At 40.8% G+C, this 24,275-nt stretch overlaps 1 protein-coding gene across 3 annotated transcripts in view; it reads right to left on the reverse strand.

The window, feature by feature from the left end:
- Positions 1–1,971: 1,971 nt before the first annotated feature.
- stx1b (syntaxin 1B) overlaps positions 1,972–24,275 on the reverse strand; it is a 52,094-nt gene continuing 29,790 nt past the window's right edge. Inside the window, exons 5-10 of one of the 3 annotated variants that reach the window (XM_028041756.1) lie at positions 15,136–15,209; positions 14,260–14,368; positions 12,600–12,673; positions 11,074–11,211; positions 10,883–10,993; positions 1,972–9,843 (exon numbers count right to left, since the gene is read on the reverse strand). In XM_028041756.1, the coding sequence (XP_027897557.1) occupies positions 9,763–9,843; positions 10,883–10,993; positions 11,074–11,211; positions 12,600–12,673; positions 14,260–14,368; positions 15,136–15,209 (587 nt within the window). In that variant the 3' untranslated portion in view covers positions 1,972–9,762. Of the gene's footprint in view, positions 9,844–10,882; positions 10,994–11,073; positions 11,212–12,599; positions 12,674–13,498; positions 13,822–14,259; positions 14,369–15,135; positions 15,210–24,275 lie in introns of those variants that run through there. The other 2 variants (XM_028041755.1, XR_003598639.1) reach the window with 2 other exon arrangements.

Below are 24,275 nucleotides of genomic sequence, written 5' to 3' on the forward strand. Positions count from 1 at the left end.
TCCACATATTACATATTTTGTTTTTATGTGTTTTATAAACTAGAAATAGAAATGTTATGTTGGATTGTGGCACTTTTGGGTTTCCATGTTCATGTTTTTCTCAATTTTGTGTGGAGAGTGAAGAGCGCTAAATTATAATGAATACTTATGAAATAATTAAACATTCATTTTTTAAAACTGGAAATAAATGGAAATTTATTAAATCAGTGATTCTCAAGAAGAGGGACAAAACATTAAAGCACAAAATTTGAATAAAATATACACAAAATACATTTTTTTCAAATAACTTACTAAACTAACCTGGGCCATGTGAACAACAATAATGTATGTTTTTCTGGTGTTTGCTGAATATTTTTTATTTTAAACATAGTAGGTGGATGGTGTCTTTAAAATCCCTTGTCCTGGACCAGAACTCAATACATTATAATAGTTTAAAACAATTAAAGGAATAGTAAGATAATATATTATGACAATTAAGTATAAATATTCAAATAAATAACTATAAAAGTATCAATAAATTGAATTACAAATAATTTTTTATATATTTTCCAACTCAATTGTAATTTGTCCCAAGTTTTTGTCAATACCGTCAGACAAAAAGAATGTAAAAAAATCAGGCATTATTGGGGGCATCAGAACTTCTGAGGACCCCATGATCTCTTCCTTCCTCTTCCTTTGCTAACAGGGCTAGGCAGCTCTAATTAGCTTATGTTGTTCTTTAGTTTTTCTTCTGTTTTATTCCTAAGTTGTTCGTCACAATAATGATGTGTCAACACCATAACTGACAATTTACAAAACTTTGATAACATTTTGTGAAATTAATGTTTAATTTTAGTATATTGTAAAGATTTCATGGACCTGATGAGCTACAATATGGCCTCCTTCAGAATAACATCATATAAATTTAGGTAGTTCGTCATTTTGTCAACTCCATCAGAGTTTTTAACTGACATTGTGACTCTTTCAGTGTTAATGTTGACTAATCTTATTTAAATATGCAGTTAATTCATTTTAATGTATTTTACATAAATGGCATTACTTCACATGCATCAAGTTTTTCTTTTTACCCACTAGTTTGTCAAAACCTTCAGTTCTGTGTCAACTCCCTCACATGGACTTTATGTTGTTTTTTGTTTTAAATAATATTTAATATTTATTTAGAAACATTTGTCTGTAAAACTGAGTAAAAATATCACTACTAGGGTCATTAAAAAATAATTTTATTTTTGTCAGATGGTGATGACAAAGTTCTGGGTCAGGTCCATTGAAAATTTAATTTTCAAAAAAATGTTGCAATTGGTAGCCTGCACCTTAGCATTTTTACATTTCCAAAACATTATTTGTCATATTTGTATACATAAGCTTGAGGAATAATTTAAAAACAAAAAGGGAAAATTTAAACCCATTGTCCCACTTCTCAAGAATCACTGAAATATTGAATTAATTATATGTACCTCAATTAACTGTTTTTCATTTTAAGAACTATATTATTTCATCATTTCATAAATAATTCCATAATCCTTTGATGAAGCACAAAATGGTGGGCGGGACAATTGGGAACCCTGACATCTGATTGGCTGCTTCTGCAGAGACCCTGACGTCTCTTGGTTGCCTCAAACATATAGTAAATTAAAATTATTATTTCTTAAATTATTTTAAATTGGCACTCTTCACTCTCCACAGTTTTAGTTTCCACGTGTTTCCATCTCCCACATCAGCAGCTGCAGAGAGGACAATCCCAGGCCAGCCACACGGGGGCGTGCAGGAGTCGCATCAAATGTTGGTGACGTCATTTTAGAGCCGATCTGACGTTTCCAGTCATGTTGGAAAGTTTTACTGCTTTGGGCTGAAATTGGATTCCTTCGGTGTTCCTCACGGTTCTGTCCTGAGTCCGCTCATGATCTCTCTCCATCCATCCATCCATCCATCCATCCAAACACAAAGCAATAATGATCCCATGACGCCACAGAGTACACTGAACAATCCTTTTCTTTATTAATTTTTTGTTTCATTTCAATATGTCTGTCAGGGTTTGTTTTTTTTAGTTTTATTTTAAATTAAAATTTTGACACACTTATAAAAGACAGCATCTGCATAGAGTTGTCATCTTAAAGATCCATGAAGAGAGGAAGGGCGAGGCTGGGGGGGGGGGAGTCAGGGGGGGGGGAGTCAGGGGGGGGGGAAAGAAGGGGGGGGGGGGGGGGGGGGGAAGGGGGAATACTGGCACGTCACATGAACTAAACAGAACAGCCAACAGCAGTACGAGAGAGGGGGCAGGAGGGGCAGCGGGGGAGGAGGGGGGACAGATCGCTTTACATTACGCTACGCACACATACACACACAAAAAAAACGGGACACGAGTTGCATTTCCGGTCAAAGTTGCGTGCAAAGAGCGACGTCACTGTCCTCTTTCTGCGGTTTTTTACTGTGCGGACTTTTTTTTCTGATCTCCGTCTCTTCTCTGCCGTCCCCCCACCTCCTCCCCCAGCACAGCATCAGCATGCAGCCGCCTAAAACTAATAACAAAACAAAAACTGTGGCGTATTTCCCCCCGGATCATGGCGTCTGGACGGCGGGATTCCGCGTCGGGAGTTCCTGCTGGAGAGCGCGGCGCGTCGGCCGGCCTGGTCGCCTCTGCATGATAAGGTCAGCCCTTGTTTCTCTGAATATTGCACGCTTTGTTACGAAAGGCCTGTGTGAGGCTGGAGACCGGGCCTGGAATTGGGTGGCGACTCCGGCCGGACCGCAGACCTCGAAGCCGCCAAACGGCCTGACCGCATAAAGCGAAAAGAACTACAACTGGTTCACTGGGAACGTAGCTAGTTTATGCTGAGTTTAGCTAACTTTGACTAAGTTTAGCTTGCCTTTACTGAACTCAGCTAGCTTTACTTAACTTTAACTTTTGCTTAACTTAGCTAGCTTGTCCTGGACGGTGCTAGCTTGTCCTGGACGGTGCTAGCTTGTCCTGGACTTAGCTTTTGCATCCCTTTGACGACTTCAAGAAACCAGCGCTACGATCTCCTCCAGGAACTCCTCTGGGAATAAAAAATTGGGAAAGTTGGTTAGTAGGAAGACTGTGGTGGAGTTCTGAAGTATGTAACTCGGATTTAAATCTAGTTTTAGTCTACTGGTGTCAGAGGCGGTTTGGTTAGTGAGAGCATGAAGATCAGCAAGAAAGTCCCTTTGCTTTGGTGGATGTGTGCTTTTTCTCTAAAGTTGATGCGTACCACCACCACCGATTCTGTCTCAGAGTTGCTGATCCCAGTCCACCTGACCTGTAGTTTACAGAGTGTCTGGGCACTTTCATTTGGATATGGCTATGAACTGGTTGGACTGAGTCGGTTTTAGAGAACTGGGTGCAGGCTAAGTGGGAACCAGACAGGAAAAGGTCGGATGTTTGGCGGAATGAGGCGGAGAGACGACGTCCGACAGAGAGGTGGTGACCCTGAACAGGACTTCCAGAGGGACCAGGGCGTGGCTTCTAAGGCCCTGGAGGTGGAGTTTAGTTTCCTAATATGGAGGGAAGCACTTTCATCAGAGGAGCCAGTGGGCGGGGCCTCTGGATTTGGGGTTATGGACGGAGGAGCGGCTGTGAGCGGACAATCGTCCGGACTGAGCGAGGCGGAGAACGACGGCGATGGAAGCTACACGGCGCCGTCTCTCTGCCGCCGACGGAGAGCGGAGGGGCGGGGCTTAGGACACGCAACGTCCGGGAAATAAAAGCAGCGAAAAAGGACAGACATCGAAATGCTTGTCAACTTTGACGGGAATAAATATCTCAGTAGATTTATACATAGACATGCAAGTCATTTTTTCTCTCTTTGAAGTTATTTACAATAATTACAGAACACAAAGATTCCAGTTTCAGTTTGACAAAATTGTGAGCATTCAATATTCAATATTACTACTATTATTTATGATAATATAACTCCTTTTGTACTTCTTTAAATCAAGGAATCGTTGTAACCTCCCTTTTTAAAAGTTTTTCTGTTTGATCACTTTGTGTGAAGCCGTTCACTCCTCCTGGGTTTTTGCAAATGTTTTCTGCATTTTATTTGCCTTTTATGGTTAGAATTATAATAACAACAACAACTATAATAATAATAATGTTATTTAAGTGTATTTCTTAATATGGCAGGGACTATGTGGGTGTGGTCTATCTATTTGACCCCTCCCCTAACTCCTCCCACTCAGGAAATAAAAACACTGATAGAAACCAAATACTGTCTCGCTTGATGAAGAGAGCAAAGAGACGTTTGGATCAAGCATAAAAAAATCAGATCAGTTCAAAACAAGTCACAGCTTTTACTGCAACGAAAAAAATCAAAGTTTTCATGTAATCAGAGCAGGAAGCGCAGCAGGCTTTGTTTCCGAAAATCTTCCCATGAAGACAAAAATCATCGCAGAGCGGGTTCTGGTCCGACAAATGAGGAGGTAAAAAGTAGGACTGACTCATGTTTACTTCAAGCAAAATGACGATAGCGGTTTGCCGCGCGTCTGGAGAAACACGGCGGGTTGTTTGGGTAACAGAGAGTCGATCTTTGGAGCCTCTGCGCCGCGACCGAGCCCCTCAGGATGATCCACTTCCTGCTCGCTCGCTTCCTGCTCTGACAGAAAAACGGCACCACGCCCACAGAAGCAGTAATGGCACGCGGCCATGTACACAGTCATACAAATGTTGGTGTAAGATTTACATGAAAATATTCATATATTGTTGTTTATTATTAACGTCACGCCGCGGACAACGCTCGCTGGCGGTTTGTGGAGCTGGAATATCTCAATGTTTTTATTTTAAACTTTCTCCTGGAAAACATCTGAATTATGCAAACATCTGGATTCACATGCACATCTGCAACAAACCGCATGTTTGCAAACAGATTAATTTTAATTAATCCATGTTTCTCCAAGGTGGGACATCAGGTAGAGATGAGAAAGTTTTCTGCAACAATCCGAGGTCCGTTCCTGTCTACGTTCTCTTTTGGTTAAAATCATTTATAAATTCTCTCGAATCGGATCTCGGGTTATTTTTCAGCCTCAAAGCAACAGAAAACTGGCCTTTCTGGTAGATATCCTGGAATTAAGTTGAACTTTGAATTTAATTTCTATATTTTCCCACAAATTTACACATAAATATACATCAGAAATAACAATAATTTATAATTTTAACCTTTTTTTTTTGCTCCTGCCGCAGCAGCGCGTTGATCCGGAGGAGTGAAGACGACTGATTAGCTGTACAGGAAAACAAAATGACACCAAAACAACAAGAACAAGAGCAGTTATTGAATAGAAGAAGCACCACCGTTGTCTCCGGTTATGATTATGTGCCATATTTTCCACTAATCAGACCACAAACTAGCATCTACAGGAGAAGAGGAACTGGAGGCAGACATTGTTCAGATTGGTCGGATCAACTTGTGCAGGGAAAGACCATCATGCAGTGAGGGCTGGTGGTGTGTGGGGGGATCAGGGCAGGCTTTTCACTTTTAGTTTAGCTTTTTTTAAATTGCTGTATCCGTTTGAGTAACGTCTCGGTGTAAACTTCACTTGCTTTGTGCTCTTCGATTCTAGCGGCGGACATTTTGAGAACACGAGTGGGAGGGAGAAGGCTTTGGTTTGAATCAAACAAACAGTGAACATCGCGTACATTTAGGGCTCTGATCCTCTTAGTCGCAATTTTTTAACAACTTGTGAAAACAGCTGCAACCCGGCGGATTGCAGTCTTTGCACGTTGAAACGAACCCGTGCTGCCAACACACGCTCACAAACGCGCCGTCTTCACCGAAGACGCAGGGAAACATGCTGCACACGCACAACGATGGGTGGAGGAGCAACCGGAGAGCAGCCTACAGGCGATTTCTCAGCAAACAAAGGGTGGAGTAAACAAGCCCAGCAGATAAAGGCGGGGTGAAATCCAGCGAGAAGTCCAGATGGACCTGAATGACCGAAGCTGACGGGAGTTTAGCCTTTCACATTTAAATAAAACACTCAATTATGTTCCAACAAAACGCGTCTAACAGAAATACTGAAACGCAGATCAATTAGTAACAGGTAATAAGTTGTGGCTAGTAGCTAATGTGCTAATCAAACAGGCCCGATGAGTGGTAAAGTGCACGGTAAGGAGGGCGGGGTGGGGTACAAAAACACCTTCGTGCAAACTCCACAACGCTTTGCATGCCTTTTTTATTATTAACGTTATAATTATTACACACAGCAGGATGGAGGGGAAGGTCAGACTCCCAATACGCGTCGCCATCTTTTTATACAACCAAACGACTACAACACAAGACAAGAGGACCGGGAGGGCCGGACACTCGGGCAAACCAACCCTCTGAATCATTTTGGTGACGTCGTTGTGGTTCGATGTGTTTTCAGGGGCCTGATGGATGAAACAGGAACTTTACAGAAAATATAGACACAAAACACAACATCATTGTCAACAAACTGGCTGGTGCTTTGACGGCATCCTTACACCGCTGATGTTCATCCACCTCAACCACCACCAGGACAACCATCAACTGTCCAATAGACCATGGCGCTGAGGGAAGGAAAGCGCAGCTAACTTTTAAAAAAATCTGATGCATGAAGTTACAATGAGATTTTGACTCGCTAAGTCATTAAATCCACTTCGGTTTACTTTTATTTACCTGTTGGAAACCACTAAAAACCAACGACAACAGCTGAGAAAGGGTCCAATCATCCTGAATCTACAGATGGTCCGTTTGAGAGATTTGTTGGATTTTGCTGCTGGGAGAAGAGGGTGACACTTTGGTGAACACAGCAGTTTTGGTTTATTGAAGCCAAAGAATAAATTAAATAGACCCCAATCTTCTCCAAACCTGAAACTAGAACATCAAGCGCATCACAGACATCTAAAGCTAACAATGCTAACTTCTACATCTCAAGAAAAAACACGTTTTCCACTAAACAACGACTACGCCCTGGACTCTGTGTACTGAAGCTTATTGCTCTGGCAGAGAGTGCGGAGGGATCTGAAGGTGGTTTTTCCTCCAGCGTAGGCCTCAACAGAAGTACGATAACCTCCGTATCACGGAGCCTGAGCGCATTCCTCCAGAAACCTCAAACCCAACCAGCGTCCTGGCAAATCATGAACACCTCACCAAACATTTCCGAACAGAACAGCAACGTTTCAGACTGGGTATTATAAAAAGCTCAGTCTGAACAGATTCCTAGCGACTCAGTAGAAGCTTTATTAATGGAAGAATCCCTCAGAGTTCGGATAATCTGAGCAAATTTGTCAAATGTGACATTTTTAAAACATATGCAGGTAAAGATTTCCACGAGCTGCCATGAGACTGCATCACTTTGTGAAACAACAATTTGTCCGGCCATTTTCAGCTTTTCGTCCAGTACTGCTACCTTTTCAATAAACCCCAGGTTTCAAACACAGTGAAACGTTCCTACAGCATTTATGTTCTTAGTATTGTAAAACCTGGGAATTTGTCCCAGTGAGTCCAACACTGCTAACTCTAATAGCTAGCTGAAATTGGCTAGTGGTTCCTCATAGTTAGTTTGCATTCTTTGGGCAATGGGTAGGTTGCTACTGCAAACACAGCATAAAATCCTGTTTAAACTCACATTTTTACTGCAGGTATTATTTAATTATTAGCTAAAATTTCTTAACTAGAATTATCCTCCAGGTTAACAAGGATTCACTTCCAAATTAATTTGGCTCACAATTACAGACTAATAAAGTACAAAATACGACACATAAATACTTTTTGTGTGGTAAAATCAAATGTTTTTACCAATATCTTTCCTTTAAGTTAGACTTAGCCAATGATTTGGAAGAATTATCTCTTTTTTTTTAGCTAAAGTCTATGATTAGCTAAAATGATCCTCAAGTTTAACAAGGATTAGCTTCCAAATTAGCATAATGTGGTTCACAGTTGAAGGCTAACGATCAAATAAATACTTTTTATTCCGTATAATTAAATATCTTTACTTCCTCTAAAATTAGAATTAGCTTATAATTAACAATAATTAGCTTCCAGACTGGCTACTTTTGGTACAGCTAGAATTGGCTTATAAAATTTCAAGGATTAGCTTAGCTAGAAATAGTTTTCAATAATTTAAAAAGTAATTTTCTTGCTATGTTGCTACGAGCCACAAACCCTTTGTTGTATTTCTGAAATCTTTTCTGCCATACTGGGCCGGACACCACAAATGCCTTTCACAGATTTTAGAAAAAGTTTCTAGAAAACAGAAGATAAATCTTCAATAAGCTTCTACACAACCTACACAAACACAAGCTAATTCTACACCATGCAAAGCAGCTCAGACTAACTCTAACACTGGCAGTAACACAACATTCATGGGGTCTGTCTATGTCAGAAGTTAAAACATAAATGACATGTTCATGTTGTGAATGAATGTGTGTCACGTTGATCCACCTTCCAGGGAAATGCACCCATAGAGAATGTGAAATGGCCGTAGAAGCTGCCGTACTCCTAGTCCGGGCGGTTGGAGCATCCTGTCTCGGCATGCAGAGAGGAGTGATGCTCCTTTCACATTATCTACAGGAATGCCTTCATGTGTGGCAACCGAAACATCACAGCTTTTCCAACACAAACACACCGGAGACACGTCGGATCGCACAAACTCAACGTTAACACAATGTTAAGCAGATACAGCACAGGATATGTCACGCACACACCGGAACAGCAGCACGACAAAAGCAACAAACGCTCGCCATCGAAACACAAAACGGCCACAGGACCATTGCCACACCCGGGTAACTGGTTTCGCCTGCTTGTTGGTTTTGATGCGTTTCCGTTATTTTTTGTTGACTCCTCGAGAAGAGCAGCTTGAGGATGACGGCCCTGGCTTTTAACAGATTCTCATTGGCTATCTCTGTGTTGGTAGGTGGGACAAGTCGTCTTTCTTGTATCTAAACTGCATAGATTAACTGTCCATCTCCACCCAGCCCTCAGGTATCACTTTGTCGCCTACACTGGCCAATCAGAATAACCAGGACGGTCAGAGGCCCTCCCTCCCCAACTCTTTGGTTGGATTGATGCAACAGTCAGGGGAGTCTGACCTCCCCCTTGTCAACGCGGTGTTTTCCCAACCGCAGCCGGCTGTGAAAACATCTGCTAAGGGTCCAATCGGTCTCTGGTACCAGGCTGGCCGAGGCGAATGACGGGGCAAAGCAGCCAATGAGAGGCGGACTAGCTGACGGCGAGGCACAACATTATCGTCGTTCCCCAACTTCTGCAACCTTCGGGTTTTCTACATCTATGCATTAGCTGTTTGTTTTCTGAAATGAACGTGAGGAACCCGAATGACAGATTTGTCCCGCAGGACTCCCACCCAGCAGCCGTCACTGTCCTCGGAGACTCCCAAAAAAACAAACAAGGAACTTCAAAACATAGGAAAACAGCCAAACAAACAACAAAGTAAAAGTTATATTAGAGGTTATCATTTTTTACAGGTAGCTAACCCACGTGTTGCTTCATATGTTCAATACATTTACATAAATAGGTTTATTTTTCCCTCTCTTGTTGTGTGGATAAGTCACCTATAATGTGGTGTTACTGTGTTTTCTTCTTAGCTTTTTGTACCCCGCCCAAACCCGTGGTGTTTCCTCTTATTTGTGATTGGATTATCTCTTCCTAGCTGATTGGTTGTCGGTCTTGCATTTGTGTTTCAAGTTTTTTGTGTTGTCGTTGCTGTTTCTTTTCTCTGCTGGCTGTCGGTCAGTCGGTCGGCATCAGTCATCATGGCAGCAGGTGGAGGATCGTCTTAGAAGCCCAGCGTGCCGCCGATGGTCGACGCCAGGACCACGCCCAGGATGACGCAGCAGATGATGATCATGATCTTCTTCTGCAGGGTGACAGAAGGAAGCAAACGCATGAATGATGAGGGAATGACATTCAGAACCACTTTTTTATTTGGGTTTTCCTGTTTAAAACGTTTAGCGTTGTCTTTTTGTTAGAAATCTTAGGCTGCATTCCCTCCAGCTCTGTTCACTCCGATTTAACCCGACTCCAGGCCGGTTGCCTAGAAAGAGCGGTTCATTTGAGGAGGTGTGAATTCGTAATCGAACAAAAAATTTAACTGGTCTGCCCACAAACCTTGGTCTGGGTTCAGTTGAAGGGACCGGACAAAAGCAGCACAGGGCATTCTGGGTAAATGCAACTGAAACAAACACGCTAGGCTAGCGCGTTTGAAGAGCCATTCCAACGACCGTGACGTCCTTAAGATTATTGGAAAGGGAAATTTGGACAAAAATTCTATAAAAGTCTTTCTGTGAGTTTGAACCTTCGGTTTCTGTCTTCATGAAGGCGACGTGTCGATGCAGGACGGCGGGTGCTGTTGTTTTGACTGGCTGTGCAAATTTCCATTTTTTAAAATGATTTTCTCACCATATAATGAGAGAACCAGAATAGAGTCTGAAAGTATGCTAGCATAGTTAAATACTGAAATGTTAAAGATTCAAGCAAGAACTGCTAAAAACAGCATTTTAAGTTCAAACTGGAGAGTTAGTCGTCTGATAGGAATGCAATTCATCTGCAGCTAAAACCTCATTCTGGACATTAAGACACTGAAAGACCAACAGGAAGGTTTGAGTTCCTGAAGGGAGGCAGCTGTTCCACTTCCTGGAGTTTGCAGTTGGAGTCCAGTCATTTGTGGGTTGAAGAGGCATCACTGTATTTGGAAGGCAGTGGACATGAAGGAGTCTTCATAGATGTTTACGACTGTGGTCACGCTCCTTGGACATTTTTTAGATTCCGATTGGACAAATTGGTGTCTTTTAGGATTTTAGCTAAAAGACACCAAAGGAGCCGTTTGAAAAGGAGCCTCCTGGATCGACGGTGGGGTCCAGAACAGAGTTTCATCAGGAGGGAAGCCAGAGTCTTACCTTGCGAGCCTGGCTCTGGTATTTTACGGCCTTCTTGGTGTCGGAGACGGCTCGCTCCACGTAGTCGACAGAGTGTTCTACGTTGTACTCAATTCTGTCAATCATTTCTCCCTAAAACAAACATCTGAATTTAAGCGACACCAAGCAACTCCTCTATGGGATCAGGTAGCTTTCTAACACCGGTGGCCTACCTGGCTCTCGACCAGCATGGCCATGTCGACAAACATGTCGTGGAGCTCACGGATGCTGTTTTCCAGCTTGATGATCTCGGTGTGTCGGGTCTCGATCTCGTTCAGGGCCTGTTTGGTCATCTGAGAGTCCATTTTGATCTGCAGGACAAGTTTACAGAAGCATATTCTGTCTTCTCTGCTCCGTCACAGAACGTCAAATAAAAACCCCAAAGTCTACAGAAGTAACTTTAGAAAAGAGGATAAAATCTAAAATTTGGGAAATAAATAGTAAATTATTAGAACATTTTTCTGCAGTTTAAATCTGCTCGTCTCAAAGAAGAGAAAAAGCTATACAGCTACAATATTAATTGACTTAAATTTTATACCATCAACATACAGTTAAAAATGAGTTACTTACTGGCTTCTAAGTTAGCTAGTTGGATAAGTTTATCTGTATGGATAAGTTTAGCTGTACACAAAATACAAAAAAAAAAAAAAAATTTGCTAATTAGCCAAACAAACCGCAAATATAAAAATCCAGATTTGCTGGAACGATTTTGTGATTGGTGACAATAAACATATTTAATTAAATTGTGGGATTAGCTAAAACTAGTTTCTTAAAGAAGTGAAATTAGCATACGGTTAGCTACAATTAGCTTCAAAATAAGTAAATATTGTTTCATGATATAAGCTGAGAAGTCATTTATGGATGTGTTATCTTGGCTTTAGCTGTCAGTTTAGCTGAATCAACTATAATTAGCCTAAATTAGCTTAGAGCTAATTGTGCTAGCTGCAGTTAGCTTTCAGAGTAGCAAGGATTATTTCACTGTTAGCTAGAGTTAACTTCCTGATTGGCCTTGTTTGTTAATTAGCATCAGCATTTTAAATTTAGACAGAGTTAAATTAATCTTATGCTTCCACCTACATTTTTTCGGTCTTTGTGATTTTACTATTAACATAAATTTAAATGTTTATGTTTCTGTATTAATTTTCTTCTTTTTCAGCATATTGTACAACAAGTCATTTAAATGGGATTGTTTCTATTTTCTGGTCATAATATGGTTAGTTGGTAAAGAAACTTTTTGTTTTCTATCTTCACCTGTTAAATGAAAGTCACAGGTTTTAGTTGCTTTCTGAATGATTTATTGTCGGTTCGTTGGCAGTTGGACGAACTTACCTGGTCAGACTAACTCCACACCTGCTGTAAACCTGAACTTTACTGACCTGTGCTGATTGGTCACCACACTGTGACGTCACAATACAAGTGGCTTCAATCAGAGTAGCTCAGCTGTCATTTGCAGCCAGGTGTTTTGTTAAATCCCTGCAGTCACGGCCGCTTTTAATTTGAAGAAGAAAACAATATGAACTCCTTCAGAATAAAAGCAGTGGTGGCTTTTCTTCAGCTTTCCTTCCCATGTCCAGAAGCAAAGGCTGCCTTCACTTGATGTTTCAGCGCACCTTGTGGCCGTTCTGCATCCTGATCACATGATGATGCGTACAGGAAGCAGAAGGCTCCACGTTAAAGTGACCGCAGGTGCGGTGCTTACATCATCGGTGAAGATGGCCAGTTTGCCACTCTCCAACATGTCCTCCAGCTCTTCGTTGGTGGTGGTTCTTCCAGCTGCAGACAGAGCAGAAACAAAGATTATTCAGAGGAGATCGCCATAGCGACCTTCCACAACACTCAGCATCTTTTGATTTGCCGTTTTGATCCGTTAAGGTCCAACCAACAGAAGGAGGATGATTTATGAAGCAGGATTTCACCGAACAGCAAACAGCTTAGAGATGAAATGTCTGTTCTGACAGAGCCTCAGGTCACAGGAGCAAGTTCAGGAGGTGAAGTCGAAATATCACCAGAATAACTCAAAAATAATTAGAGAATAAAATCAAGATATTACCAAAAATAATAATAATATATTTTAAAGAAAAAAAATCCAAATTAAAAAAATAAAGAGATCGTTCAGCCGGATTTAAAGAGTCAGAGAGTCTTTTGAGTGGAGGATTATTCTAAATACTAGATGATTTCTGTCCATAAGGCGCATTCACAAAGCGGGCGGCTCCACTGGAGGACGGCTGCAGCTGGACCGGTACCGGTACCTGCTTTAAGTTCTGCTCAGAGCTCCAGGATGATCAGTCTGGATGAATCTAAACGATCAGAAACCAGCAGATCAATCTGATCTCTGATCAATGGCTCCATGTTCTCCATCAGAGCCAAAGCTCCTCAGGTAGCGGCTCACCTTGATGCAGCTACTGATATACCTGGGATTGTCTCCACACCTGATCACCTGATCAATAATCAAACTGTTTGATCAGCCCTGGTTTCTCTCTAGTGAGAATAAATAGATGCATTCAGACGATGAGTTTCATCTTTATGAGACACAAACTGAGCAACATGATTATTTACATTGAGGTTTTCACATCCTTTATTTCTATTTTCTTTATTCTGTGTGTGTGTGTGTGTGTGTGTGTGTGTGTGTGTGTTAGGTTATTGTCTGAGGATAAATGAGGTTCAGTTTAATCGTTTAAACAATAAAATATTAAAATCACGATAAACACTGTAGTCAGGTTTCAGTGTGTTTAGGTGAGTTTTGACTCATTGTAGTTTCTTATTGTCCACAGATAAAGTTTGTGTTTCTGCAGCACATTTTCACGCCAGAGAAAAAGTCTGTGTATATTTACCAAACTTTGACGAAAAGTAAATTTTTATACATGCCGACTTGTGCGTGAAATATGGCGCCGCACATTTCTCGTGCGTACGCCTCTTTAACGCTGCCCCTGGGTTCCTTCAGCAGCAGTGAGGCAGCGTAAATACATTCAGTTTATTTCTGTAGCGCCATTTCATATCAAGCAGCATCTCAAGGCACTTTGCAAAAAAAATAATTTAAATTCAATCGCACATCCATTCCAACTGATCCTACTTCTCACAGTACAGTTTAATTAATTATTCAGAAGTTTCTATCTCAGCAGAACATCGAGTCATTGACTTGCAGCATTCACTCCTGGACCAGCAGGGGGCGACAGTAGACAGTTGAGTCGTTTTTACAGCAATCCCTTCTACCAAGTATGAATGTAGTGACAGTGGAGAGAAAAAACATTTAAAAACAAGAAATCTCCAGCAGAACTTGTTGCTGCTGGTTTGCTGGTTTTGTTGCTGCTGGTTTGTTATGGTTTGTGTTTACCATCCGCCATGTTGCGTGTTGAACTCACTGATCTCCAGCTGCCTCTGGATGCGGTCCTTGCAGCGGTCGCGGTACTTGGACTGCGTGGTGTTGTACTCGGTCATCACCTCCACGAATTTACGCGACAGCGTCGAGTGCTGTAGAGAGACAAGGAGGAAAACTGGTTGAACGTGGATGAACTGGTTTAACTGGGAAGGACTATAAACCAGAGCTGGAACTCCATGATGTACATCCAGATGCTCAGAACTTATTTTTGTTGAACCGATCATCTGGACATTCCTCAATGGCTCTTAATAACTTTGGTTAAATATGGCAAACAACCAAATAACACAGCATATTAGAGATATTATAGATAGAAAAAAGGCAGAAAATATACTTTTAAAAACTTGAACATTTTATTAAAAACTTGAAGAAATTTCTATATTTTTTTTCTTGAAAATTTCAGAGACTAATCTCAAAGTTGTTGAAATGTATTCATTTTGTCCATCTGCAACGGCTCAACATGCTGATCCTGTTAGTGGCTGCAGGTCCCTTCTTGTCCACTAGGCGGCAGCAGACATGACGGCTGCAGCCAATCACAGACCAGAGAGCATGAGGAAGTGACGTTCAGATGGAACTTTGAGCAGGAATGAATTAAGAAGCTAAAAAACAACGTTTTAGTGATAAAGTGTGTGAGGAGTGAAAGTGTAACATGCGTGTCGGTTTGAACACGTTTGATCAGCAGCAGTCACATGATAAACACAAACTTCTGCTCAGCTCTTCAGATTAAACTTTTATCGTTTGCTGACAGACTTTGTAAGCTTGACCCGTTCTGGAGAGGTCGACCATCTGGTAACTGGTTCTGCTACATGACGGGTTTGAATGTGAGAAGGTGTCGCCACGACCGGGTCTGGACCCGACCCACCTGTGTCTTACGGATCCGGAGGTCCGCTGATGATCTGTTGAGACCTTCCTCCTGCTCGATGCTCTGCTCAATTGCTGCAGGAACACAAACAAGCAAACGATGTTGTAAAGCAAACTGTTTAATTCTGTTTTTCTGCTCCGCAGGGCGGTTCGGTTCTGACCCGTCTTCAGGTCATTTATCATCCACCATCGACCCGTCTTCATGCACGAGCTCCTCAAACCAAGACACGCCGGGTACAACCGAACCATCACAGGTTTCTCTACTACGGTGAGTGAGTTTCCAGTGATTGTAGCGTAAAGTAAAAACCTTTCAGGATAAAAATCACAAGTTGCTTCAACAAAGTAAAGCAAAACAGATTTAAAAAGATGTGCTTTTTCCTTAAACCTTTACTGCTTCATCAGTCTAAGATGACGACCCAAAGAATCCCGCTAAAGCAAAATAGAGATGGATTGAAGACAGCAAGGTGCAGGTTCTGGAGTGGCCTATTCAAAGCCCAGACCTGCTCACAGATGGAGCAGGTTAACATGAAGGCTGGAGGAAAATGCAGCATGTGTAAAAAGATTGTTCAGTTTCAACCTGAAGTGAAGGAACTGAGATGTGCTCCATCCTCAGCGCTTATTTACCCAGGAGAGCTAGCTTAATTACATCTTGTCACTGAGGATCTCTGTGATCACTGCAGCTTCTAAAAAACCATCCAGGAGGAAAAGCCTGAACCACATCTGGCCAGCGAGACTCTCAGGGAGGTTAACAAGAACAGATTTAAATCTATAACAAGGAAATTAATCTGAGCCTTTAAAAGGTTTCCTTCAATATGCTAACGAGGAGAACATTAGAGAGGAAGTTTAACAATGATTGATTATTACTTTACTCCACCAGTGGTGGGCACCGCTAACAAAAAAGTTAGCTGCGCTAGTCCTAAAGCGCTAATCATAAACAGTAGTTCTGCTAATGGCCGTAAAGTGGGCGGCCATTGGCCCTGCTGGTCCCGCCAGACATTCACCCAGGCTGCACACAACTCTGACAATCTGTGACTCACATCTCTGTGTTTGCATGCAGACAGATACAGATAAAACCTGCAGCTCTGAGACCTGGACCAAATCTAATCTAAGGCTCCAGATCAGAACAGTCAAAGATTTTCAGCAGCTTTGGGTCGGGTTGGGATCATGAACCGCTCTGACATCTGAAAAAAGGCTTGGACTCTGATCCGGTCCAGGTCTGAACCAATTCTGCCTAAAAATGAAATGAGATTTCTGTATTTGTCACCATTTATAGAACCGTGACGATGTTTTCTTTCTAATGGCGTTGGGATGAAAAACAGACATTGGGCCCATTTCCGTTACCGGTCCGGACCAAATGCTCACCACACTTTGCCCAGCCAGATCATTTTGGCTCAGGTCGAATAATAATTGTGTGAATTTTATTATTATTTTTTTTCCTCTTTGCTCTTCCAAAAGCCAGTCAGCCATCAGGAGCCATAAATATCGATGGCTGCTGATGGTTTCAGGTCTGTTGGCTGCTGAGATTCATTTCTGTCTGCTAAATAACAAACACATTAAAGTTTATTCATTTTGTTTTTTATGCAAAAATATTGACATCTCTTTCCATACAATTAGTGGAACAAGCAGCAAATATAATCTGCTGCCTTTTGGTTTCAGACCCACAGCATCCAAATAGCAGCAACAGCAGCAGCTGCTGCAGCTGCTGCTGTTGCTGCAGCTGCTGCTGAAGTTGTTGCTGCTGCTGCGCCACAACGTTATGATGCGCTGGAACCATTATATTGTCCTGCTGCTCTAAACTGATATTGCTGGAGGATATTTGACATCTATTTTATTATTTTTATTTAATGTTCCAAATATTTGACAGGTCGTGATTTTTGTCATATCTGTCCATCCTGTAGCTGTGTTGTGCGTATTTCTGTAATTGTATTAAGTAGCAGGGCGCCTGCAGCTGTAGCCACTGTGTGGACCTTCAGATTTTTCTTTAAGTAAAACAGAAAATAATCATTTTTAATATTTTTTATTATCTAACCCTCTTTACTATTAACATTTAGGAGAAAATAAAGATCTTTTGTGTCAAAATGTTTTGTACGTAGCGAGTCTGTGTGAGTCCTGCTGCTCCGCACAAAGCCTGAATCTTATTGGTTAGTTTACTTTTGGAAATTTGGCGGCTCGGCGCTTTTCCTGTAAGCTAAAAATGAACGAGAAGTTTGAATCCTCCCGTAGTTCTAAGATCGGTCGTTTGGATCCTGCCAGAGCTTTTGACCGTGTGCGGTTCTGGTGGGTCGCCGGTTTATGAGCTTTAAAATCGTCCGTCTGTATTCAGCTGTTCTCGGGTCGGCTGCATTTTTCCTCTTTGACATTTTTCCAGAAATGGAATAAAGTCCATTCCTCCATCTAAATGCTCTGAGTAAAGCTGCTTGCTGCTTGTTCCCACTGACAACATTTCCTTCTGATTATTTTCCACCAAATCTCTACCACCATTTAATAGCAAACAATCATTAGATCCAGCCAGACCGCAGCGCATGGTCGACCCGAAACATCGTCCTCCAGGGAACAGATGTTGACTGTTTACTTTGGGACAAATTGCCACAAACCCACAGAACTGATTGACAGGTTCCATATCTCCAGTTTAACTGATTATATTTAAGCAAATCTTCCTAAATAAATTTGGTCTTAACATTTCCACAAATGACCAGATCTTAGCTGGGCTGTGACATTAAATATGCATCGTCCCAATTGGAAAACTACTGTACTGTGTAGCACTACATAATGTAGTTAAGGGACTAGATGGCACAGAACACCAGAAGACTAGATTCATCTACTGGAGCTGCTGTCAGTAATCAATAAAACAATACAAAAGAATAACTGCTTTCAATATTATGTATTTTAAAGAAAAAAAGTAAGTGAACACCACAAGACACAAACATACATGGAAACCAAAAAAATAAATAAATAAATACAATATATATACACAGTACTGCAGTAGATCTTCTATATAGATGTGCACAGAGTCCTAACTTTCCCCGCTGGTCAGCACATCGTCTGACCGACACACATTTAAAAGTCCATGTTTTAATTGTCCAGTTATTTGAGATGGAAAAATGTCCAAGCGCAATTTGTTTCCACCAGAAAAGAGATGAATAATGGATTGTGTGTCTAGGTAGTGAGATGGAGGGGGAACCAGTACAGACCATCAGACTCCTACCAGACCAGTATGGAGTAAATTTCAGCTTCTCCTGGCTCCAGCCAGTTGTCAGAAGCTCGCCACCCTTTAACCCCACAAAGGATCACCTGGCCAATTCCATAAATAGTTCAGTGCATGACAACTTCATGGCTCCAAGCTCACTGGATGTTCAGATCTGTGGCTCCTTTGTCTCCAGCTCTCCCCCTCACACCTGACTGGGAAAGCTGGAGCAGGCCTGATTAACCACTCAAGATGCAGTGATTGGCTGAATGCACTGTGTGACTGACTGTCACTCTAACCAATGGAGCACCAAAGGTGGGATTAAGGGCAGTTTTTACCCTGGGTTACACCTGCATCCTTTTATCCTCAAGAAAATCACGCTATAATTCACCGTGTTATCAGCTTGGTCCAACTGATTAATATGTATATAAATATAGGTGCAGTTGTGAATTATCAGTGCCTAACAAGTGCAGATATGAAAAAAAATTCATTTAAATATCCATAAGTTTTAATTAACTCTCATTAAAATGTGACTATTGTGTTAATATACCTGGAGGGGCGCAAAGAAGTTACTGTCAACACTTTACAGAATATCTGAGTTGATAAATATCTCATAAGTTGTTAGTGTTATATATATATATATATATATATATATATTACCTGCACTATGGGGACAAACGGTGTCAGGAGTCTCCTTAATGAATATCATTACCTGTTTGCAGAAATGCTCAGTGTTCAGCAGAAGGGTTGGTGGGAGTCAATGTCATGTCCTGATATTTACCTCAAAGGATTGTTTGTGTGCGTTTTCTGGCCTGTGGCCTGGCAGCGCCCTGCTGGATCCACCATGACTCAGCAGTATCACACCACCGATGGTGTGTGGGTGTGTGTGTGTGTGTGCACTGTGTTCCTGGGTGTTGTTGTCTTTCTGTATGGCAGTGAGATGAAAACTGGGTGAGTAAGCAGCAGATTGAGTCCTGGTGTATTTTTGAGGACGTTTAGCCCATTTAGCTGAAAGAAACTGATGCATGTTAATTTGTTCTTATGTAAGAGTTTCTCCCAAATTATAAGAACTCAGCAGAGCTGCAATGAAACTATAAAAAAAAAACAACGTACAATTTAGACTGTATTTTTGTGAAGAACTGAAAAATACATCAAAATGCAACCATCACTTCAACATTAGTGATTAATGGTGAAAAAGAAAATTCAGTGTCTCCCATTTGCAGGGTAAAAATTAAATGGATCTAAAAATGTTTACATTTTGTAAGTATACAAAAAGACGACAGACTTTATATGGTCATTATTTAATTAAACAAAGATGAAGCCTAAAGTCTGTCCTTGCTGTTTTCATGGGACTCATTGTGAAAGTAGCAGCCAAGAGCTGCAGATCAAATGCGTTGAATAAGTGATCATGTTCAATGCGATCACCTCTATCAGAGGAAGAGTTCTGGCAGCAAACACAGCGCCGAACTGGGCAGACATCAGCAAGGAGCAAATGTTTCTGCTCATCAATCTGGAAGAGTTATGAGGCCATTTCCAGGCATCTGAAGTCCGTCGTCCAACACAGAAAGATTATTCACAAGCTGAAAGCATTTAAAGTATTTCTCCTCCACTTCTCTCTGACCCAAACGCTTCTTGAAGAATAAGAGACAAAGAAATGGACAAACCAGTGAACTTGCTAAGGGAAATTTTACATTGTTGTGTTAAAAAATATTTTTCTTGTCACACTTAAATATTTCAGATTATGAAGTGGCTTATTTTAATTATGAATTATAATTTTAAAAAGCTTAAGGAAACAGCCTGGCCCTCTGTGAAAAATAATTTTCCTTAAATCTAAAACTTTGTGTTAACTGGAGTCTTTTACATGCCTGAGGTTGAACTTTGACCCACTCTGGTTTACAGGATTGTTTTAATTAGAGGCGGGACTCAAAAACTTTAGTTGTTGCTAAATGTTTATAATTTATATATATTTTAATTAATAATGGACATGTTGGCTCCTTAACAAAGACAGATATTGTTTCTAACTGAACCACAGTACAAAATAAATCTGATTAGTTGAGTTAAACTTTTTAACGAGGTAACGTGTGTGTAATAAATTAATCCGAATTATGACCTTAGTTTTAATTTTGCAGCATTGCAGGTTTTCAGTGTGAAATGTTTAAACTCACAATGTTTCACCAAAATGTATAAAGTTAGACTTTGATCATGTGGTGCATAAAATCATAAATTCATGTAATGATCAAATCTGACATTTTCTAAACAATTTAATTCATGAAACCTTTATTTGCAACTTTAAAAATTAGAATTTTTAGTTTTGTTAAAATTTTCTTAAACGTGTTTGGTTTCTCTCTAATAAATGCAGTATTATAAATCAGGTGTTGCTTAATCAGGAGACTCTGATGTAAATGTGCAGATAGACATAAAAACATAGAATTATGTAATGATGAGGTTTTTCCATCAGTCAATGTTTGGCCTCCCAGTGAGGAAAGTCTCATCGGTCGCTGCAGGTCCCGTCTTTCTAAGGTGACATTATTTTGGGTTTTAGTATTGAGATATATTTTTTTATTAAAAATTATTTATCCATCACTAGTTAAGATGTTTGACCTTGTCTTGAAATCAGATATGGACCTTTGAACGTGAAGGTATAGAATCGCTAGCTTTGTTTCCATTAACCACAAATTTCCCCCAAATTAAAATTACAAAAATAATTTTTTTTAATGGAAAAATATTTTGGAAAAACGTAAGTTTTTAATAAATTTTTTGCTCTATGATGAGGCCGTATTGTAATAGACATATTTCATGAAAATAAAACAGAAATACTTTTTTTTGCATCATACGAGTAACGTGATCAACAACAGGATGTTACCACTGCCGAAAACCACAAAGAAGACGACAGGAAGTAGAAAGATGTGGATGGTTTGTTTTTGGTTTATGTTGCTCCACCAGAACTTTCACAGCATCACACAGTTCATAAAAGTTGTGTGTTATTACAACGTATCTCCTGTAAAATGGCCGACTACAATTTCCCCCAAATGCTGCATAAGTAGCTGCACCTAAGAAGGCGGGGCTTGCTGCGCCAACGCCTGCATGAGGCACCGGCGTCTCCTCTGATTGGCTGATAGATGAGCGTTGAATTATGAATATATGTCGTAACTGTTTACACCCGTTGCTGCCATGATGTTTAATGAACAAGCTTATTCACATGTGATTTTAGTTTTGTTTCTTATTTAATGCAAAACTCTCAATTGCAAAATTGTGTTTGTTCGACATTAGCGGAATATTGACAGAAATTTGCGTACATTTGTAATGGGAATGCAGCTTATGTTTAATTTGTCAGTAAAAAGTTGATTGTGTCTGTTGTAAAGAGCTTGCAGCTTCACAGACAGGCTGATGATCCCTGCAGGCGGAGCAGAGAGCGCTGCGCCGTCCTCTGGGTTCACATCTACAGTAAGAGATCCTGTCTGTGTGGGGACAATAACACTCTGCTGCCTCATGGGGGATCCAATTATAGCTTAACCGCAGCTATTCTCAGTCTGCATATGTACAGTTTGTGGGTGTGTGTGTGTGTGTGTGTGTGTGTGTGTGTGGTGGGCAGTCCATCTTCTGGCTGTGCACATTAAAGCAGGGATGTCCTTGAACCTTCAGCATGAACCGGTGCTGCAGCAGCAGCCGCTCTCTGTGTTTCTGTAGCTTTAAGCTCATTGGCTTGTCTTCCTCTCTGTGTGTTTGTGTTTCTGTCACAGTGATTATAGCTTGATAAATCGCTGCTACAGTTTCTGAATATTCTCATCTTCTGACGCAGCTGAAGGTCGACATGTGTGCTCATCCTCACAGCAGAAATTTTCTATGAACTCACACAAATAATACCTGCATGATGCAGCCGCTATAAAGCAATCATTTCTGTTTTAAAGAGACGTGAGAAATGTATTCTTATTGCAGTCTAAAACATCTTCCACTCCGGCTGCTTTTATTCTTACCAATTATTGTACAAGAAAAGACACACAGGACATGTGTATCACACACAAGGGCGTAGGAACCCTGACCCAATGGGGAAACATATCGGAAACCTGATAGATCCATAAATAGCTTTGATCAGAAATGTGTCATGGTGTTACTTAGTAACCGTTCCTCTAATATACCCCTTTTGTTTCAGTAACCAGTAATCTAACGAGTCACTATTTACAATCCAATAATCATATTAAAGTTCTGCATCCAAGTCACTGTGTGTTACTATATTTGTCGTTGTATTGAGGGAAAATTTATTGTTTTCCTCGTTTTCCTTGGGGAGTGATGTCACAAACGTAAACAATGGAGAGAAAAGAGAGATGCACATTTTCCAGCTGATAGATGAATTTTTCATTTAGTAATCAAGTTACTTTTTCAAAGTAATTATGCCATGAGAACTGATATATATAAATACACACACACACATACACACACACACACAATTGTCTTTGTCCCTCATATAAGTCCTGATCCGTTGGACCAATGGACCTTACCACAGGGCCTCTTTTCATTGGCTGATGCCCATTCTACGTGGCCGTCTCACAAACACACTTAGCTTCCCGTTAGCTAAGTACAGCATAATGGCAGAACTGATACAACTTGTACACCTTGTAGCCTGCCTGCTACACAGTCTGACGTTAGCTAAACAGATCAATATGCAATGTGTCTGTATCTGACATTCACTAAAGGTTTTATTTTAGCAGAAAAGGCTTTGGACTAAACTGTTACTCCTGTTAGCCACGTTAGCACCAAGTACAGCTAGTCAGTCAACCATCGCTGTGTTCAGGGAAGCGCTGATTAATAATCGATAAATAAATATCAAGCCTGGAAACTTGATATCGTAACGAACTGAATGTTATGTTTTTAACGTATCTTTGCTCGTCTTGCGGGGCGCAGGCGGTTGCCACGGTAACAGGTGTGCTTAAACTACAAAGGGAGAGAGAGAGTAAAAAGGTACGAGTGGATTTGAGTTGATCACCTGTTCAGGTTATTTTACCTTTGTTTCCCTTTGCTGTGGCTCATTACAGCCACTGTAGTTTCTAACCGTTGGACTAATTACCTCGTTAGTTTGTGAGTTTACGTCATTCACAACAAACATCAAATAGAACAAATATATTTCATAAAATTTTAACAAACAAATGGCTTCTACCGTGATAATTATGTGAAATTAAATGAATTATATCCCAACTTCAGAAGATTTGCCTTTACCTTTACAGAGCTCTTTGGTTCCTCCTATCAGTCTGTAGCTTCTCATTTTGAGGTCAAAGTTCAGATCTACCATAACTGACTGACACCTGCTGGCCTCAGGTTTGCAACCAGCTTGTGACTGAGAAACCAGTAACCTCCTCCCAGATGATGACATGAACTTGTTAGTTCCTCTGTCCATTTAGCAGCTGATTTATTGTGAAAATCCGGTAGAAATGATTCACTAATCAGTCATGTTTACATAGAAACAACGAGGCTTTGTTTGTGAGACTTGTGGTCACGTGGGTCGGTTGTGGGCGGAGCTTGGTAAGGTCCATGGTAGCAAAGGTACAGGCCGAACCAACAGCTACTGTCAGGTTTCTCTCACCAGAAATTGGTTATTTTGATCTTTAAAATATTTCTGCCGCGTCATTTGACTAAATGTGTTGATTTAAAACTTTTAGACCAAACATCAGCGCGCAGAAGTTTTCATCCATCTGAATGTGAAATTATCTTGGAATTGGTGAGTCTGAATTGTTGGTTTTGTAGCATTAGCCGCTAGCGGTTAGTGTAGTGGGTTGAGAAACGGTAAAAATTAAAAATTAATACCCCCCTATTTTTGAATAAGAATTGGTCTTGTTTTTTGTCTTGGTTTTTTGCTTCTGTATATAGTCGAGTTTGCTGTGTGCATGTATCTTCTCACCAGAGGGGGCGCTCTCGTGCAGCTGTGGGTCTAACAGAGAGAACGAGTTTCCTGGCTCTGCGCATCA

The sequence above is a fragment of the Xiphophorus couchianus genome, chromosome 16, assembly GCF_001444195.1.
Source record: "Xiphophorus couchianus chromosome 16, X_couchianus-1.0, whole genome shotgun sequence".
NCBI lineage: Eukaryota > Metazoa > Chordata > Actinopteri > Cyprinodontiformes > Poeciliidae > Xiphophorus > Xiphophorus couchianus.